At 42.8% G+C, this 21,330-nt stretch overlaps 1 protein-coding gene across 1 annotated transcript; it reads right to left on the bottom strand.

Moving 5' to 3' along the window:
• Positions 1-15,725: 15,725 nt before the first annotated feature.
• On the bottom strand, positions 15,726-19,435 carry LOC114909176 (uncharacterized). Its single transcript, XM_029246475.1, has 3 exons — positions 18,842-19,435; positions 18,623-18,689; positions 15,726-17,394 (listed from the first exon to the last, which is right to left on the bottom strand). Exons 1-3 carry the CDS (start codon positions 19,433-19,435, stop codon positions 15,875-15,877), a joined length of 2,181 nt encoding a protein of 726 aa, XP_029102308.1. The 3' UTR covers positions 15,726-15,874.
• Between the last annotated feature and the right edge of the window lie 1,895 nt (positions 19,436-21,330).

Raw genomic sequence — 21,330 nt, 5'->3', positions numbered from 1 at the left:
GTGTGTGTCTGTATGTATGTTGTACACAGAAACTAAGTCAGATTTTGCTCTGGGATGGATAAAGTTTCATTCATTCATTCATTCATTCATTCACTGAAATTATTTCACAAGTTTGCCTGGAATACTGTTCAAGTTTTTGCCTCTAGATGGCAATGTTTCTTAATGTGTCCCCCAAAATGCTACCCCCCCTCCCACCCCACCCACCAGTCCCCCAGGGGGTGTTTTCTTGTTCTTGTCTCTTTCCTCTGACAGCTCCATTTTGACCAAACACATTTGCAGAGTTTAATTTCCTTCGTTAAAATAACTGATGGGCTCTCTTAAAATACCTGCTTGCTCATTTACCGATCCCTCTTAGCCGCGCTGCCTCTCAGCACGAGTTTTCCGGATCCCCATTAGCTTTTTAATCCCGCCTACAGCAGCATCCTTTCATGTGATGGAATGCCTTTGCTGGGAAATGAAGGGGAGCTTAAGAAGACATCTCTCCCTCTCTCTCTCCTAAGAGCACTGAGAAGCACTTCCAGATGGTTTGTCTCATCCCTGGAATCTCCCTCCAGCGGGAAGCCGGAGCCACTAAAGTGCCTGACTAACCCGGAGACGGGGGGCTGTCGTTTCAGCCGGGTGTGGTCTTCAGATGTGATGGTGTTGATCCCTAAAGTGGGGGTGGTAGAGAAGGAGTGGGAGGTGGAGGGGAAGGTGTTCTCTTGATGCTCATTATAAGTTGCTCCTTAGAGATGTTTGGTGCCGCACTGTCAGTCGTGCTATGACTGCTGCTGTCAGCATCAACCCAGTTGAAACCCATGACACAGAGAGCATGGGGGCAAAACATACGGTACCTCCCACATGGTGATGTGCAAGAGAAGGTACATTCACAGGTCAGTCAAACACTACTGGATAAATGTCCTGCTGTTGTACTATTTAATATTGCAATGGACTGACTTGCCTTCCAGGGGGTACGGTGGTGCAGTGAGTTTGGCCTGTGTCTGCTCTCTGGTGGGTCTGGGGTTCAAGTCCTGCTTGGGGTGCCTTATAACAGAGTGGTGTCCTTTCCTGGCTGTGTCCCCTCGTCCTCCAGCCTTGTGCCCTGTGTTGCTGGGTTAGGCTCTGGCTTGCCGTGACCCTGCTTGGGACAATCGGTTTCAGTCAGTCAGTGTGTGTGTGACCGGTCTTCCCTGCATCATGCCTTATTGTTCCAGGAAAAGTCCTGAGAGTCTTCAACCCTGCCTTGGACAAGGGTTACTCATGATGCATTGATGGATGAATGAATATTACCGGATACTCTAGTACAGCTCGGTGCACGTTGATGGAAATTCACATTAGTTTATTTCTCAGGTGCACATTTGTGTTCCCTGGATTGTGCGATGCTGCTTTTGGCTACAAACCTCATTCCATAAATGTATGCTATAGAAGAATCAGAAAGACCACACATGGAAATGCCTCACAGTTATTCTCACCATTACACAGTAATGAATTTTCTGTCAGTAATAACCCGAAAAGAGTTTGGCATTGGGGGGTGCGGTGGCGCAGTGGGTTGGACCACAGTCCTGCTCTCTGGTGGGTCTGGGGTTCGAGTCCCGCTTGGGATGCCTTGCGACGGACTGGCGTCCCGTCCTGGGTGTGTCCCCTCCCCTTCCGGCCTTACGCCCTGTGTTACGGGGTAGGCTCCGGTTCCCCACGACCCCGTATGGGACAAGCGGTTCTGAAAATGTGTGTGTGTGTGAGTTTGGCATTAAAAATCATATAAGCTTTCTTTTTTCACATTAGGGTTTTCATTTAGCTAGTAAAGCACATTGCATTTTCTCTCAGCTACATGTACTGAAATGGGGCTGGAATTTCAATTACCTGTGAATGTTTCGCTTTGTTGTTTATTGAGTGCTATAATCATGGTTCTCTAATAATTTTGTTCTAAGTTCTTTAACTTGATGTCCTCAGTTATTTTGGCCTTGATGTCCACTAAATTTTGACGATATCATCAGATTCAAAATTCTCTCAAGGTCATGAGATTCTGTCATTTTTGGAATACTGGAGTTAAAATTCCTAATAATCCCAAATTAATTTATTCTGAATAATCCAAACTTGGGGGGCGCAGTGGCGCAGTGGGTTGGACCTGGTCCTGCTCTTCAGTGGGTCTGGGGTTCGAGTCCCGCTTGGGGTGCCTTGCGATGGACTGGCGTCCCGTCCTGGGTGTGTCCCTTCCCCCTCTGGCCTTATGCCCTGTGTTACCGGGTAGGCTCCGTGACCCCGTATGGGACAAGCGGTTCTGAAAATGTGTGTGTGTGTGTGTGTAATCCAAACTTAATTTACCTAAATAAAATATAACACAGTGTCCTCATGACATGGCTGTGATTGTGACCATACTGGGTCCCACTAAAGACCATGCTGTTGTACTCTTGAGGAGGGTGTGAGCCTAAATTGTTTCAATGATCTCCCTCTGTTTCAAGTGAGAATCATCTGAAGTCACTTGACAAAGCAGCAAAATAAGGATGAACTGTTTTCCTGTAATAATTTAAAGTCCATATTCAGGTCTCCGCATCTGATTTATGGTGCCCACATGGGGTAATCACCTTGTCCAGATGGCCGGGTGTGATCCCTCTATTACTGCTCATGGTCAAAGAATGTAATTCACATAATTTCCTTACACTCAGAGGGCAATTTTAAAATTTTTAATAAAGGAAAGTCTGGGGGAGAAAGGAATGAGCATCTGAAGGGAGAAACATGGCTGCAAAGTGAGGAGATTTTAGGCTGAAGCAGGACGTCCCATTTTAGATCACTCTGAAATCTTTTCTGTTTTAACAAACGACAGCAAGGCCCTGTCTTCGGTGCAGGGGTTCGACAAAGGAACAGCAAAGAATAGCAGACAAACCTTTGAGCAGACCTAAACCTGAGAGGTCACTCCTTTCACAATGTGGCCCTATAGCAAGAAAAAGCATCTGGTTTTGGTTACCTTCCCTCAGGGTATGGAGTAGCCAGGCTGGTGGGCAACAAAACCACCTTAAACAAAAAATGAGGTGAAAAATGGGGATAACATCAACCCAAATGGAGATCTGAAACATTTGTGGGTACTGTAGATAGTTCTTATAATAACCTAACTTTTGTGTCTTTAGGGAAAACTCTTCGGCTAGACATAAATGCCCATAAAACTCTTGATGTAAGTAAATAAAACGGATCAGTAATGTTGCTGTGATTAGGTACGTCTGAAACCAATTACCAAAAAGAACATTTCTGGGAGTTTGTTTTAACAGTGTTTCTCTACGATTTCCTGAGCTACATTTTGTAATCGCACAGGGGATAATATGCTAAGTAGTGCTTTACAGTGACACAGACCAAATGGGGACTTTCATCATAAAAGCAACTGAGAAGTGCTGCTGATAATCCAGTTCTGCAAGGTTTTTTTTTTCGATGACAAACACACAACTGAAGAAATATGCCATATCTGATTATTATACTACACCCTTCCCACGTATATCATGTACAATAAAAATCTGCTTATGAAAATACATGCAATGTTTTTCATATAACAGACATTTAACTCAGGACAACATGGCAAATTTAATTTCACTACAGGTACTTTATCCACCGCATATTACGTCTTTCACTGTGCAAAGCACATGCATTCTGTTCCTTCTGTAACAACAAACAAACTGCTGTATATACAGTACTTCCTTTTTCCTGCTTCCTGTCACATGATCATCTCAACCAATCACAATATCAGCTATGATGAAACCTAACTCACAACAAAAATATTAGATTCAATATTATCTTTGAGAAATAAACCATATGAACATGTAAATATTAACTCAATTATTTATGTAATATAAACAGCTTTTATAACAGCAGTACCTGAATACGGTTGTAAGTACAGTGTCTTTCTTGTGGTTTATAAGTTGGAGTCCAGAGGTGACATCGATGATCCAGTTGTAATGACTTGGATAAGTGTCAGAATTCAGCATATCTTTACAATTGTTATAAATTATGTTGGTGTGTATTGTTGGCATTTTTTAAAGAAATAGTTTGGTACATTTTACATTTAATTTTCCATATTTTTTGCACTGGGGTGAGTTTTTCTTGTGAAAAAGAAATAATTGGTAAAGTAACATCCCTGATAAGGTGAATTAGTGGAATGAATTAACCCTATTAGGTAAACGATGGGTTTATACACAGGTAAGTATTTCAGGTCCATCAGTATTTATTCTACCCACTTTGGACTAGCAACTTAACTGATTTAATTCAACATATAACAATGCAAATAAGAGTACCTTAACACCAAAGAGCTGATGATTCAAGGGCTCCAGTCTGTGAGTCCTACATAGTCAAGGGTCATTGAACAGCTCTTTCGTAACAGCATTTACTAATATTCTGTCTCCTGAATAATTGTAATATTCTGACATCTGCACTACATCTCTTCAATAAAAAGAAGTGTTTGCCTGCTCACAAGTCATTTTCTTTGTCCATTTCCTTTCTGGGAAATTTTCCAGTAGCAGATTTTTGGGGATGTGTCCGCACACAAGTTTCAGGCAGTAATTAATCCGCATGAACTCTTTATTGTTTCCAAACTGCCATGAAAATATCACAATGTTCTTTACAATGCTTTCTTTTTTCCCTAACAGATGAAATTGTCTTTCACAAGGCATATAACTAAGCCATGCTCTAATGTATTCCAGCAAAAAAAACGGAATAATATATACATTTTGTATTTGCATATATTTACAAAAATATAAATCTATATATTTTTTTTCTTTTTTACTATATATATAGTACAATATAATATTATAATATATAAATAAAGTGTGTGTGTTTGTACTGAAAAGGCTTTTTTTAAATATATAAAATCCTAAATACATGATAGAAAATAATTTCAGTTAAAGATGGGACAATCTTATTTATATTGTTAATACTCATATGCTTTTGTGTGTTATCTTGTTAATGCAATATTTTCTGTAGAAATTAATAGGAAAGAAGAAAGGATGAACATCAAAAGTAGTTCCACACTATAACATTTCATAAGCTGAATGATCATAATAAATATTGCTTCGTTTATCTAAGTACATTAATAGGACAAAATATATTGATGTCATTCCTATAAACCTCAATCTCAGTGACTGTTTTAAATCATCCGCAGTCAGTAACTGTGATGCTTGCCCAGCTGGAAATTATTTATTTAAATGGTCTACCTACCCTGTCTTGGCAAATTACATGGTTCCGCTCCCCAAAGCTGTCACCTTGGTTGATGAGTGAGGCCTTCCAACAGACTTGCATACCTCTATGCCACTTTCGATAAGTCATGCTCAAGAACTTTGACAGGTTGAAATGTCTGGCGTGGAAGTGTTGTTACACACATGGGTTCCTATCAACGCTGCTCACATTTAGCCGGCTGAGTGTGTTCGAGGAAGGCTATGGGAGAGAGGTTTCAGGGAGTTTAATCTGTCCCTCCCTGATGGAGAGCGCAATTAACCTTGCAGCACACGAGGGAACCGGAGGGAGGTGGAGTGTGCTTCTGCCATTTAAAAATACACCTGGGATGTACACCCAAGCCGTGACACACTGCTGACTGTCAGTGCTCACATGGTGCGACCCACCTGACAGCGCTCTCTTTTTGACAGTTTATTTCTTCCTCCTACACAGATGTGGGCTGGAACTCTCAAATTGCTTACGAAAAACATAGCGCAGGGTCACATCGAAAAGCAGTAAAGGCAAGGTACTCAGGATAAAGTTTATATGTTGAAAATTCCTGCTAGTCATACATTTTATTCATGTTATTTCTGCTCCAGAAGAACACAGTACTCAGTTGGATCTCTTACATTTCTGTTCACTAATATTCACAATATCATTATATTATATAAAACATAAATAATAACTACAGTACATCTGGTATATAGAGGGTGCAGTGGCACAGTGGGTTGGTCCTGGTCCTGCTCTTCAGTGGGTTTGGGGTTTGAGTCCCACTTGGGGTGCCTTGCGCTGGACTGGCGTCCTGTCCTGGGTGTGTCCCTCCCCCTACGGCCTTACGCCCTGTGTGTCGGGTTAGGCTCCCGTGTCACGTATGGGGTGAGTGGTTCGGACGGACATTTGGTATATTGAGAGGGACCACTTGGCAGGCAGGGGCGAGTGTTGAAAGGTGCATGTTTTTTTCAGTGCTCGGTGCTTAGACACGGGGAGCAAAATGGGTCGATGTTGGGGCTCTGCAGGTACTTGGGTTTGGGTCGTGTCGATGGTCTGTCCTTTGTCTCATGACCGTTCTCACTCGCTCTCTCTCTGGTCCTGGGTGACGCTCTCAGCTACTGTTAGAAACAGGGGTTAAATAGAGTGAATGATTAGGTGCAGGTAAGTGTCGGTCCATTCTCTTCAATTTTCCTGCCTCCCGCTGCATGTGTGTCCCATAGTATTCCAGTGGGTTTCTTAAACTGCTGGTCTTTTATATATATTTAATAATAAAATTAATTATATAAAGATACACACACAAATGTACAGAGAATCACACACACACTTTCTGAACCGCTCATCCCATACAGGGTCATGGGGAGCCGGAGCCTACCCAGCAACACAGGACATAAGGCTGGAGGGGGACACACCCAGGACGGGACGCCAGTCCGTTATAAGGCACCCCAAGCGGGACTCGAACCCCAGACCCACCGGAGAGCAGAACCTAGTCCAACCCACTGCGCCACTGCACTGCGGAATCATTAATTTCCATTTGTTTTTGGTGTGCCTTCTAATTAGTCTACGCATCTGGCGTGGATTCTGTTTTACGCTGCAGCCTCATGTTGACAGCTCATAGTGCTTACAGCACAAGCTTGGAATTAACACAATATCTACATGTCGAAAGACAGATGGACAAAATGGTGAGGGTGGGTATGTGTCAGATGTAACTAGCAAGGTGCTGGTAAATTTAGAATGAAAGGGACTGAATCTTTTTGAGTAACAGATGACACAGACATGGAAGAGCAGAGTATGTCAGTGTATCTCCACATAAAAACTGAATTTAAGGTACTAGATCATGATGTTGATCAAAAACCAAATAAATTCTCAGTTCTCAATGAACCAGATCTCTATGATCTGAAAATCAGACTTACTTCCTTGTTAAAAAGTGTGAAAGCCTAAATATATGTTTCTAACTAGGAAAATATAGCATTCATTGATCAAATACATTATATAGACAGTTCTTTTTTTAGCTCATCTGTTTTACATTCACTTTTGATTAAACAAATATCCTTCTTTATGTCTATGTTTATGTTTCATTGGGATGGTTATAGTTGGGGGTTCACTTTAGGGTTAAGCCAGCATTTTGATTGTGGTTTGAATTCACAGCATTATGATTTGATACAGTGTGTGGCCTGGACTGTGTGCTGCTCATTTTAGCTCTTCTTAACTTTGAGTGGAAGTCAGAACTTTTGGCTCAGGAACTGGAATTCTGTCTGCAAACACATGGCTGTTAATAGATGGTACCATATGTGTAGGGCTATTAAAGGAAAATATGGTGCAAAAACTCTGTGTGCATGTGTATGTAGAGCTCTATATTAGTTCTCCTGACCACAAATTAAGAAATTATGTTTCACTTTCCATGACCATGCATGGTTGTCATGAAAAAATTCTTTCACCCCTTTTCTCAGCCTTTTAGTTTTGATGTTTCCAGCAAAATCACATAGCCTTTTACATGTAGCCTATAAACGTTTACATTACAGTTAAAATACATTAGCTCCTCAACTTACAAACACAGCTGGGAAGAAAGAATGTTCATAACTCAATTTGCTTGAAACTTGAGTCACTTTTATCTCTAAGTCACAATCAGTTAAAGCTTCATAGCACAGACATCCCGTTCGTTCCTTGGTTTAGTTCTATAAAAAGCCAGATAAAATCAATAATAAATAAATAAATACATTCTGTAACGCTTCCATCTATCTATCTATCTGTTTATCCATCCATCCATTATCAATAACCACTTCTCCAACGCAAGGCCACAGCAGTCCCAAGTCTACTGAAGAAGCATATCATGTGGCCGAGTACAAAATTAAAAGTAATTTAAAATTGCTAAAAGTAAAAAGTTGATTATCCTCATGTTCTCGTGTGAAATACTGACTGCTGACCCATTCATCACCTAAACATGCCCAGTGTTTGTCAGCTTCTGGTCGATTTTAGCTTTCTTCTTCTTCACAGTCAATAAAAACATATTCAGTCATTGGCCACTTTATGAAGTACACCTGGCTAGTACTCTGTTCCCTCTCCAGAACAGCATGAATTCAACAGTAAGTGCTGGGAACATCCCACAGGGTTCTTGGTCCATTTTGGTTTGACAACTTGACATAGTTTCTCCAGGTTTTTTGGTATTCTTTATAATTCAGCAATATTTTTAGTTTTGGTACTTTGTGGAATCCAAAAACTGTTCAGTGGGTAAAAAAAAATCTAATGCGTGTGTAGAAAAAATCTCCCACACAATCATACTCCAACCTACAGTTTTGCCATTTACCAACATTATAATTACTTGTTAAACACTGACTTACAAATTGTTACTTTCTAGAATGCCCAGGAGGGATGGGCAACCACTGGCCCGTGGACCCCCAGAGGTTTTTTTCTCCCTCAACCTTCAGTTGGGAGTTTTTGTTCTTTTCCCCGGTGGCCAGTAGGTATACTTTTAGCTCTATAATAAGTTCTTCATTATGGTAGCCATTAGTTGACTGTCTTCTTTGTTTGTATCAATTTTTCTTGCTGTATCCCTGTGTTAAAGTGCTCTGTGTCACTGCGTGAGAAGAGTGCACTATAAAAAATAAAAATAAATAATAATAAATAGAGAGGTGCGGTGGTGCAGTGGGTTGGACCGGGTCCTGCTCTCCCGTGGGTCTGGGGTTCGAGTCCCGCTTGGGGTGCCTCGGGGCGGACTGGCGTCCTGTCCTGGGCGTGTCCCCTCCCTCTCCGGCCTTGCGCCCTGTGTTACGGGGTAGGCTCCGGTTCCCCACGACCCTGTATGGGACAAGCGGTTCCGAAAATGTGTGTGTGTGATAATAAATAAATAAATACTAGCCAGGTGTACCCAATATAGTGGCCAGTTAGTGTATTTATGGGATGGATTGTGTAAAAATACTTGATACAGCTATAAAAACACTTTGTGACTTTTCATTTTAACATTTTACTAAATTTGACTTAGAAAAAAATTGAGAAATTTAAAATGACTGACAATGAAACTACATCATCTCCACAAATTCCTACTGAGGAACAGGAAAAAAGGGTAAATGCTAAATGAATTATGTTGTCTGACACAATACACTATTATTCCCACACGAAACCCTGTGGTTGGCGGAATGAGTCAAGTGACCATCACTCCTAGGTTCTCAAACAACTTCCAGATAATGTACGGTTATAGATTTAGAGCAACTAGACTCATCAAATGAATTTTCAGGACATTGCTAAACACTGTTGAAAAGAGAAGCCGAGGAAGAAGGTTCCTGAGGAAATACCAAGAAATTTCAGAGTTCTTTTTTTGAAATTTAATGCTTTTTAAAACATTTTCCCTCCTTCTTAGACCCTCAGAGCTTTGTATGTCCCAGACAGTACCTACGGTGTCCATTGGGAAATCTGACACAGCTCAGGGATGTATCTCAACTCCAGGAGGTACATCTTTACCTGGGTGTCATTTCCTCCTCCTGTCCTGAATATCATTGAGAGCTAGAGGTAAAGTGAGCTGTGACATGGCGATGTTCTCAGCTTTCCCTTCTTCGTTCCTCTGCTCTTCTCAGCCATTTAATAACGGACTGTAGTGTCTTCCAGCATGCTGAGCAAAGGAAACCCATTAAACCCATGAGTTTAATCACAAACACCCACATTTTACTAGAACATGGCACAGGATGGTGAAAGTCCTACATGGTATTTTTGAAATAAGGCATTGGGCTCAGTTGGGAAAGGTTTAGTAGAACTTCATGACTCAACAAATGCTTTTCTAAAGTACAAACATAACCACTTTGTTATTTTGACTAGCATTGAATACTTTGAATTTTGCCTTTTTTGGGGGGGCAGCTGGTCATAGGTTCAAATCTCACCTCTGGCTATAGTATCCTTCAGCAAGATACTTACCCTAAACTGCGCCACTAAAAGTTTCCTATCTATAAAAAGCTGTAAATAATTGTAGGTAGGTTAACATTGTAAGTTGGTTTTGAGAAAAGCGTCAGATGAATGAATATATAAAATACAGGCTGCTTTTGGAAAACAATTTTTTCCAAAGTTTTTATTTATAGATGTACTCCTCATTACTAAAGTGGTTTACTCTTCATACACAATTGTCACAGATTCACATAATAGTGTCACACATGCCAGATTATGAAGTGAGTGCTGCACCATATTGCCAGTTACAGGCGAAAAGTCGATAAGATTTGTAGTTCTGTTCTGTCTGCATTTAACAGCCAAAATTAGTATCTGATTTGTGAATGTCTCATTTGTGAGCTGTTTGCGAATGGATATGCTTTTCATTTAAAATTTTAAGTAAAATTGTAGTAAAAAGAAATATATCCAGTATTCAAGAACATAAATTCAACTACTCATGAAATCCATTGAAATGTCTGAAGATATGTGCATTAGTTCATATTTGAAGTCTCACACACACACACACACACACACACACACACATTGGCTGCTTGTCCCAAGCAGGGGTTGCGATGAGCTGAAGCCTAACCCGGCAACACAGGCGCAAGGCTGGACGGGGAGGGGACACACCCAGGATGGGATGCCAATCTGTGACAAGGCACTCTAAGCGGGACGCAAACCACAGGCCCACCGGAGAGCAGACCCTAGCCAAACCCGCTGCACCACCGTATTTGAAGTCTACTACAATTATTCATTCAACTGAAGATTTTCTCCAAAAGACTTATAACGTTAAGCTATTACAATGATTTACAGAATAACACAACTGGGTAATTTTTATGTTTGCTTGGCATGTTGCTCAAAAACACTACAGCAGTGGGTGGATTTCAAGTCTACAACCTCCAGATACAGGAGTAACAGTTCTATCCACTATGTTACCACTAAATAACTCAAGATCTGCTTAATATAATCATAAAATAAAATTAACTACTAACTGAGCAGTTTATGAATGGAAACCACAGGTTAAATGAGTGATTCCACGCAGACATAAACTATGCTGCCTTTTGAGATGCAGAGCCACATCTCATGTGATGCTAATTCCATTCTGGTTGTATACAGAGAACAAACCATCGCATTTTAAAGCATTTTTGGAACTGTTATGTTTTTTCCTTGTTTGATTCTTTCTCAGTGAAATTGATCATTAGAGGATCCTTATTCATTGTCCAGAAGATGCAAGAGGGCATTTATAGCTCCATAATGGAAGGGCTGCCAAGTGAACATTTGTTTCTACTTTTTCTACTACTTCTTCTCTACCTTCTTACATCAAATCCCACGCACTTCTTAAATTGCTGCTGCGAAAAGTAAGAAAAAGCATTGTTACTACTTGTCACACCTTCCCAATTCCCAATGTGAAACAGCAGCAGATTTTTTTTTTTTGGAAAAACAAGACAGTGTTTCACCCTATGCCTTGCGACGGACTGGCGTCCCGTCCTGGGTGTGTCCCCCTCCCCTTCCGGCCTTACGCCCTGTGTTACCGGGTAGGCTCTGGTTCCCCGTGACCCCGTATGGGACAAGCGGTTCTGAAAATGTGTGTGTGTGTGTGTGTTTCACCCTATTAACACACACACTGTCTGAAACTGCTTGCCGCAAGTGGGGGTGTGGCAAACTGGAGCCTAAACCAGAAACACAGGGTGCAGAGCAAGGGATGCCGGTCCATCACAAGGCAGCCCAAGCAGGGCTCGAACCTCAGACGCACCAGAGAGCAGGACCTGGCCAAACCTGCTGTGCCGCTGCACCGTTGCACCGCTGCGCCACCTCACCCCCCCATTAACGTACAGCGGAGTAAAAAGTAAGTACACACTATGAAAAGGTTTGTCCTTTTTTAGATTTTTCTACGAAAGGATATGTAAGCACCATTTCAACAACAATGGAAGACAATAATGATCTAATTAATACATAAAATTAAAAAACTTACATTTTGCACTCATTTGCATTGTTGAAATCAAAAGAAGTAGAATTTCCTTGGGCAAGAAAAGTTATTACACCTCTACCTTTATCAATGCCAGCCTACCTTAAAATTAGCATCCGGTGCAGATTATTAAGAACATCTTTAGAGAGCAACTTGGAGGGCACTGCCTTATATAAATGTTACACACTTGTGGTCTGGTTTGGTCTCAGCAACTGAGGTGTGTAGCTACATCATGCTGAGATCAAGCAGAGCACTCTCAGGCCATCAAAAAAAAAAAAAAAAAAAAAATTGTAGACACTGATGAGTCTGAGAAGGGTTTTAAAGGCATTTCAAGCATTTTGTAGTCAATCACTCCAAATTCCAAGAGATCATTTATCCTGCCAGGTCATCCTATCAAATTCAAGGCAAAAGTTGATCAAAAGATACTTCTGGAAGTCTCCAAGAACCCCAGAATACACACACACACACATTTTCTGAACTGCTTGTCCCATACGGGGTTGCGGGGAACCGGAGCCTACCTGGCAACACAGGGCGTAAGGCCGGAGGGGGAGGGGACACACCCAGGACGGGACGCCAGTCTGTCCCAAGGCACCCCAAGCAGGACTCAAACCCCAGATCCACTGGAGAGCAGGACATGGTCCAACCCACTGCGCCACTGCACCCCAAACCTCAGAATAACATCAAGAAATTTATAGGCAAGTCTTGCCTCAGTCAAAGTGCATAAACGAAACACTTGAAAGAAACTTTGCTCTTCAGGTAGGAAAAAGTCACTGCTCTCAGGAAAGAATATAGATGCTCTTCTAAACTTTGCCAGATAACACCTAGGGGAAGATCAGCACTGCTGGAGCAATGTGCTCTGGACAGATGGAACAAAAGGAGAGCTGTTTGGCCACAATGCAAGATGTCATGTTTGGTAAAACCAAAAACATTTGCCCAAAAGAATCTCATACCAAATGTAAAGCGTGGTAACAGAAGCATGATGGTTTGGGGTTGCTTTTCTGCCTCAGAGCTTGGCCAGCTGGCCATCATGAGTTCCACATTGTACCACAGAGAACTTGACAAGAATGTGAGGCCATCTGTCAAAACTAAAGCTGAAATGTAAGTGAGCCTTGCATCAAGGCAATGTCAAGAAACTCAAGCAAGTCCACAAAAGAATGACTCAGAAAGACAAAATTGAGGATTATGGAATGCCTAAGTCAAAGGCTAGATGTCAACCTCGGGGGAATGCTGGGGAGGGTCTTGATGCAGGCAACACATGCAAGAAATCCCTCAAACAGCACACATTTGAAGGAGTTCTATAAGGGGACTGGGCAAACATTAGCCCAAGTCGATGGAAGAGACTTATAGACAATTATAAGAAACACCTACAGGATGTGATTTCTGCCAAAGGGGGCAACACCAACTATTCAACACCTATTTTTTTCGCAGGATTTATCTGCTGAATAAATGATTGCAAAGAATAACTTTCACTTCTATTGCTGAACTTGATCACTTTTACCTATCAATATTATTTAAATGAAGACACAATTTCCATACATGCAAATAGCTGGAAAGCATACACCTTTCGTTGGGTGTACTTACTTTTTCACAGCGCTGTCCATATTGGGATATTAGGACAAGGACAGTGCAATGCACAGTTCATTTTTTATGCTATTTCACTATCAGAGGGAGCAATTACTTGTAGCTCATTAACAGTAAGACCTCTTTCTATATATTTTCCCAGATGCACTTTACTAAGATAAGAGCACTGTAAAATACAGGTATGTGTAAATGATCCTTTTCACAGGATAAGGTTTCCTGTTTTACTGATTTGCCATCTTCCTCTCTCTGCTGGCTTTTTCTGACTTGCTGGTTTTATTTCTCATGCACCTTGTGTATGCGCTATATATGCGCAGTAACCGTTGATATTTTTCTTCATGTGTATAAGATGGGATCTCACTTGATGCACAACATAAACCATCTGGAGCGATTACTCCCCAGACACCTGCTTTTAATTACAGGCGCAGGCAAGAACCCTTTTTTCCCTTTCCTAACTCTAACTCCACAAGTCACAACCAAGGCTGATACTTCACCAGTGTCTAAAATATTACTATTTCCATATTTGAGATGGACACATAAAACCGAGTGCTCGCAGAATACCGTGCGCATTTTGCAAAGTACTACAAATGCAATTTACAAAAGCTGCAACCGAGACTTTGATGAGTGTATTGTCTCGGATTTCATTTTACTCAGATTATTCAGCATTCATTTTTTTCTTGGTTGTCACGTACAGATTCCAACGTTTTCTTTATACCATCTGGCTTAAGAAATGTATAACAACATTATGGTTTTTGCGAAGTCCAGGGTTTACTTCTGCGCCAAGAAATAACACCATGAGGTCATTGTGGCTGGGTAATGCCACATCTCATATTCATAATCAATATCTTAAACAAGAAGAAGAGAAAGAATGATACCTAAACTGGCACAACAGTATAGAAATTCCACGCTTAGATTAAGAATCGGATTGATTTAGGTTCGCTGTAGTTCTGTAGGCTGGCTGGGTGATGCTGCAGCTTGGAAAAATAACCAAACAAATTATAACTTTCACGGCAAAAAACATGTTACAGTTGTTGAAAATGCTAAACCAACTGTTCTTGTCAACAGGACAGCACTTTGGACCACATGACCATGGCTAGTCAGTTTTGTACAGTACTGAATCACAGAAGCACAACAAGGAAATGGAAAAGGAAATGTAACCTTGTTTACATGTGAAGAAAAGGTCTGTTAATTTTATTTGCCTGAAAAGGGAATACGCCCATGGTTGCTCTACATGTCTTCAGAGGCAATAAAAAAAAAACATGCAGACATTTCCCAGTGAAATAATTATGGTCCTCAGCTTTTGAAAGCCTGGTAGTTCTCATAAATGTTCTGAATTCCCCCCAAAAACTGCTGGAATAAAATTTTTATAAGGCTACAGCATGGTGACTCATACAAAACATATGTGACGAACAAAGCGCTGGATGAGCCTGCCAGCAACACTTAAAAGCAAGAATTCGGAAGAATCAACAAATGTTATAAAATGTCCAAAAATACATCTGCGAGCTACAGCTTTTGTTAAATAGTCCATTTAAGTTGCACGCTTTGAATTCATGCAACAGTGAAAACTGGATAAACTGTTGCGTAAAGCAGCATACATTAATAAAAGTAATCATTAAATAATTAATATTTAGTAGACACAGGAACTTGGATATAACTACCAAACAGCGGTATGAATTATTGCAGTGTGGTACTTGTTTTTCTCTTGTTCATTTGATGCTGTGCTGTATATATAAAACCTTCAGATTTACATTGGACTGTGGCGGAAACTCATTAAATAAGTTATAGTGGAAAAAAATATTTTAGTTATTTAAAATTCAATATAAACTATTTTATATACTTCATGTTAAAATATGTAATATCCCCCAACACACATACACACACACATCCAAAAATTCAAATTCATTCCAAAAAGCTAGAGTCAATGTACCCCAGAAATTAAAGTTAGAACTCCAAAGTATAACACAAATGATAAAAGAGAAAAGCAAAAAAAAAAGTTTATCTAAGAATTATTTGGTCACTGATCAACCAGCATGAGTACTATACCACAGTACTTGTGAATTCTTTTAAAATTTTACTATCTCAAAACAGAGATTGGTCATACCAAAAAATTACACCCTGGATCAGAATGAGAATATTGAAAACCTTACATTATGTTGCATATATGCTCTTAATTTTTCTAATAATACACATGTGCTTCTTTCATATAATGTCAATCAAAAGTTGTTCTTTGTGCAAAACTGTTTCCTCCGCTGGCCGACCACCCTAGGATCACGAGGCAACCCATAAGATGGAGATGTTGGTAGAACCCTCCGCAGCGATCTGGTTGACGCGGCCGCGCACGCAGTCCACGGTGACGAAGATCATGGTGCTGTTGTGGACCTCGAAGGAAGCCCTCAGGCCCACGCTGACCCACTCGGTGCCCTCGGGCATCTGTCCGCCCACCTGCTGGGCCACGGCGGCTGGCTGCGGCCTGTCGGCGCCTTGCTTGTGCAACGTGAGCTTAAGCGCGTTGCAGGAATGGATCAGCTTCAGGCTGAGGCTCACGCTGGCCACGCCGCTCTCGCGGAAGATGAAGTTCCTGCGAGCTAGCTGTCCAGAGCCCACCAGCTCCACTTGCTCCACACCGGGAGTCGCCCGGTGGAAATGCAAGGCCTTGTTCCGCACGGCCCCGGAGGGGAGGCCCGCTCTGGACACGGTCGCTGACAGGCAGGAGGAGACGGCCGAGGGCATCCAGAGGAGGCTCAGCACGCTGATCCCAGAGCTGTCGCCGAAGTACCTTACGTTGCACTGTGCTGGAGAAAAAATCTCGAAGCTAAGCGTGTCCCCAGCACCAACCACGGTGGCAGCCGTCAGCGAGACGGATGTGTCCCGGTAGTTGACCCCCGCTTTGTACGTCTGCGTGAGCTCCGAGTTGGTTCCGTTCCTGTTCAGGTACGCCACCAAGGAGAAGCCCTCGCGAACACAGGTGTGTCCCATGGCATATACAGCCTGCTGGAACATGAACTTTACCACGCCGCTCTCAGTGAACCTCACCCCACGGCCGTCGTGGGTCAGGCTCACCACATAGGGGTCCGACACCGACATCACCTTGAAGGCCGGGCGGTAGTTGGTTTGGTACTGCACCGACGTCGACGTGTGTGCCGTCATGGCCACGGCGCCCGTGTCGTGGGAGAGCCAGAAGAGGCTGAAGGGTGTGCTGAGCTCATAGACGTGGAGGTCCTTGCTCTGGTTGCAGTAGTGGTTGGGGCTCTTCAAGAACAGGGACAGCATGTAGCTGGGCTCCACCTCCGCCACGGCGCTCATGCTAACGCTCTGGAAGTACTTCCCGTCAGGCTGCTCGATGCGCACGCCGCTGAGATCCACGCCCTCCTCGCTGGTGTTCAGCTTCATGTAGATCTGGAGAAAGTTCCGGCAGCTGTGCTTCAGGGCGAAGTTGTGGTCGGCCCAGATCAGGCCGTGCTGCAGGAACACTAGTCGGCCGTCCTCGGTAGACAGCAGGTCGCTGTCCTCCTTACCCTGCACGTGCAGCTGCACGCCCGGGTGCATGTGGCTGCTGGATGCCCCGGCAGGGGGCAGTGTGACCGCCGCGCCCCACGCATGCGACAGCATGTTCTCGGAGAGGGAGCCACACACAACGTCACTTGCCGCAGAGCAGGGCTGAGCGATGGGTTGGCCTTCGCAGTCGGAGCACGCCTGACACTCCTCGAGCTCCCTGTTGTAGAAGTACTCATGTCCGCACAGCCCGGCAGAGGCGTCCCTCTCGGAGAGCCCCAAGCACCGGAACCCACCTGTCCAGAGCAGAGTAGTCAACTTTATTTTGACATTTCACATTAATGTGGTGCTGTTATGGAGCGCTGTCTTATTTTTATGACATCAGAAGCTTATCTGATAACCTATTATTAATAGCCAAATGTGTTAATGATTTATTATTATTATTATTATTATTGTTGTTTTAGTTTTTTTTGTTTGCCTCTCCTCAGCTGCCAACTGACTGCACAGTAAAGTATAATTTTAACTATAACGTTAAAACATGATTATTCCCAGTAACTTTGTTCAGTGCCTTGTGCCATTATGGTAAGAAGAGCGCTCTAAAAAAAATCAATTTGATTGTAATTTATCACCGCGACCCCGTATGGGACAATGGTTCAGAAAATGTGTGTGTGTGTGTGTGTGTGTGTGTGTGTGTGTAATTTATCATTATTTTGTATTGTTCTAGGAAATGCACGGCACTTTGGGGAAATACTGGAGAATATAGTTTGCTAAATTAAAAATAATAATAATAATAAGAAGAAGAAGAAGAAGATTATTATTATTATTGTTGTTGTTGTTGTTATTATTATTATGTTGTTGTTGTTGTTGGCATCCAATCCAGGGTGTATCCCCTTCAGTTTTGCACCTAGTTATTCCAGCATAGACTTCAGATCTCATGACCCTGACCAGGACAAGTGGTTAGCGAAAATAGGTGGATGGAAGGATAGGTGGATGGATTATATATATAATATAATATAATATAATATATGGTCCCCTGAACTGCAGAAACTCTGTTTTCAAGAAGGGTCTGAAAACCCGCCTTTTCCAGATCCACTTTGCCCAAGATCTCTTCAGATCATCTATGACGTAACCGCTCACGCATCATAACTCCAGAAGCATCCCCAGATACAACCTTTATTCAGCCATTATTCTGGCATTGTACTTGCTCATTTGTGTATCTTATAATATTTAAAAAAAAAAATTGCTAGGAAGGTATCGGGATTTGTCTACCCTGTGTCTTATGCACCTACTCGAACGAAGAACCTCGGTGCAGCAAGTGGTAGGGAACAAACTAGGGTTGCTTGAGACTTTCATGTCTCCAGCTATGTCTCCTTCTCTCAATGTAATGCATAAATTGTACTTTTGCCGAGATGTACGTCGCTTTGGACAAAAGTGTCTGCTAAATGAATAAATGTAAATGTAATGTATGGTCATGCATTAAGCAAGGCAAAGAAATATACAGATTAATTTTCTTTATTTCCATACCTGGTGTATTAAGGCATTTCACACGCTCCCCACAAAGGTTCGGTATTTCAAGACACTCATCTCTGTCCTGCAAACAAATGAAATTAATCATTTTAAGGGTGTTTATGCAGGATCTTAACAAACAGGTACGTTAGTAATTTTTACAAGGTAACCATAACCTCAAAACTGGACTGCTGAAATACTAGGGTCCTTCGAGCCCATTTATTGGAGGCTGATTACCTGACATATGCGGTCTGCATTCTGGGAGCACTGGGACACGAGGAAAAATCCCGGCGGACACATGGTGCACCTTTCGCACCGAGGGGGGTCCCTTTGGAAGTCACAGTACTCCTCCTGTCTGCAAACACCACAGTTCCGCAGCATGGGCGATCCCACGTCCATCACCTTGGCGTCCACGTCCACCTTGTGCACAGCATACGACTTGTGCAGGTGGGTGCGCACCTGGTCCTGGAGGCCCTGCAGGTGGCTCTCAAAGAAGTCCTGAACATCTCCCTGGAGGCTCTGGAGGGAGGCACGCTTTACAGCCTCAAAGAGCACACCATACTGCACCTTCACCAACTCCATCTGCTCAGACATGCGCCTCTGCTGCTCCACGATCTCTTGCTGCTGGCTGATGAGGGTGCCCTGCTGTTCCACCAGCGTCCGCTGGAGCTCCCGGATCACGGTCTGCTGGTTCTGCAGCGCCTCCACCAGCTTCTCCTGCCCCTTGGCCAGCTGCAGGTGTAGGACTAGCGCGTCCTCGGAGGGAACCTCATTCTCCCCTGTCACACCAGAGCACAGCGGTGAGTCACCATCTGAGTATCGAAGGCCCATGATCACGTTTAGCAGAGCTCAGAGTATACAGGAAAATTTCAAAAAGACCCAACAAACTCAAAAAAGTTCTATTTAGTAAAGGTGGAACCTGACATCTTAAAGAAAAGCTCACTGGGCTGTGATGAAATCAAGATTTGCAATGGGAACTAGTGGTTGGTGGATGGATGGATGGATGGATGGATCAGTTCTCTTAGAATACTTAAATACAGCTACTTTTTTATTCTAATTTGTTTGAACCTTTAGCAGCCTGACACACACACCATCAGACTATGCATTCCTAACCTTTCCTTTCAAGCTTACTATATCAAACTAAATACTGCGATTCTTCGTTTGAGAGGTACTTCAAAGCAGGATTATTTCAGAATCTTCAGAATTTCATAACGCCATCATCCTTTCTTTGCCGGTAGTGAAAGAGAAATGAGGATGGAATGGAATCAAAGTTCTGGTATTGCATCAAAGATGTCCACATATTCTAGACTCAGCTCTTAAATGTGTTTCTAGTTCAGAAATTCTGTTGCAGGCTGCAGATGTTTTTTTTTTTTTTTTTTTTTGCTTTTTTCTGTCATAACTTTCCTATGGTAAGCACATGTTAATAATCTATTTTTAATACTAAATGTTCAGGAGAAGGGGGGGCGCGGTGGCGCAGTGGGTTGGGCCACAGTCCTGCTCTCGGGTGGGTCTGGGGTTCGAGTCCCGCTTGGGGTGCCTTGCGGCGGACTGGCGTCCCGTCCTGGGTGTGTCCCCCTCCCCTTCCGGCCTTACGCCCTGTGTTACCGGGTAGGCTCTGGTTCCCCGTGACCCCGTATGGGACAAGCGGTTCTGAAAATGTGTGTGTGTGTGTGTGTTTCACCCTATTAACACACACACTGTCTGAAACTGCTTGCCGCAAGTGGGGGTGTGGCAAACTGGAGCCTAAACCAGAAACACAGGGTGCAGAGCAAGGGATGCCGGTCCATCACAAGGCAGCCCAAGCAGGGCTCGAACCTCAGACGCACCAGAGAGCAGGACCTGGCCAAACCTGCTGTGCCGCTGCACCGTTGCACCGCTGCGCCACCTCACCCCCCCATTAACGTACAGCGGAGTAAAAAGTAAGTACACACTATGAAAAGGTTTGTCCTTTTTTAGATTTTTCTACGAAAGGATATGTAAGCACCATTTCAACAACAATGGAAGACAATAATGATCTAATTAATACATAAAATTAAAAACTTACATTTTGCACTCATTTGCATTGTTGAAATCAAAAGAAGTAGAATTTCCTTGGGCAAGAAAAGTTATTACACCTCTACCTTTATCAATGCCAGCCTACCTTAAAATTAGCATCCGGTGCAGATTATTAAGAACATCTTTAGAGAGCAACTTGGAGGGCACTGCCTTATATAAATGTTACACACTTGTGGTCTGGTTTGGTCTCAGCAACTGAGGTGTGTAGCTACATCATGCTGAGATCAAGCAGAGCACTCTCAGGCCATCAAAAAAAAAAAAAAAAAAAAAAATTGTAGACACTGATGAGTCTGAGAAGGGTTTTAAAGGCATTTCAAGCATTTTGTAGTCAATCACTCCAAATTCCAAGAGATCATTTATCCTGCCAGGTCATCCTATCAAATTCAAGGCAAAAGTTGATCAAAAGATACTTCTGGAAGTCTCCAAGAACCCCAGAATACACACACACACACATTTTCTGAACTGCTTGTCCCATACGGGGTTGCGGGGAACCGGAGCCTACCTGGCAACACAGGGCGTAAGGCCGGAGGGGGAGGGGACACACCCAGGACGGGACGCCAGTCTGTCCCAAGGCACCCCAAGCAGGACTCAAACCCCAGATCCACTGGAGAGCAGGACATGGTCCAACCCACTGCGCCACTGCACCCCAAACCTCAGAATAACATCAAGAA

Source organism: Scleropages formosus, chromosome 19 (assembly GCF_900964775.1).
Source record: "Scleropages formosus chromosome 19, fSclFor1.1, whole genome shotgun sequence".
Taxonomy (NCBI): Eukaryota; Metazoa; Chordata; class Actinopteri; order Osteoglossiformes; family Osteoglossidae; genus Scleropages; species Scleropages formosus.
This window is presented reverse-complemented; position numbering and strand designations above follow the sequence as displayed.

Excerpts from the sequence above, each read along its gene's own strand:
- LOC114909176 (XM_029246475.1), bottom strand. The coding sequence starts at position 19,435 with ATGGGCCTTCGATACTCAGATGGTGACTCACCGCTGTGCTCTGGTGTG. Across the intron at positions 18,690-18,841 it reads ATGCAGACCGCATATGTCAG|GACAGAGATGAGTGTCTTGA; the intron begins GTAATCAGCCTC and ends ATTTGTTTGCAG. Across the intron at positions 17,395-18,622 it reads GAAATGCCTTAATACACCAG|GTGGGTTCCGGTGCTTGGGG; the intron begins GTATGGAAATAA and ends TGCTCTGGACAG.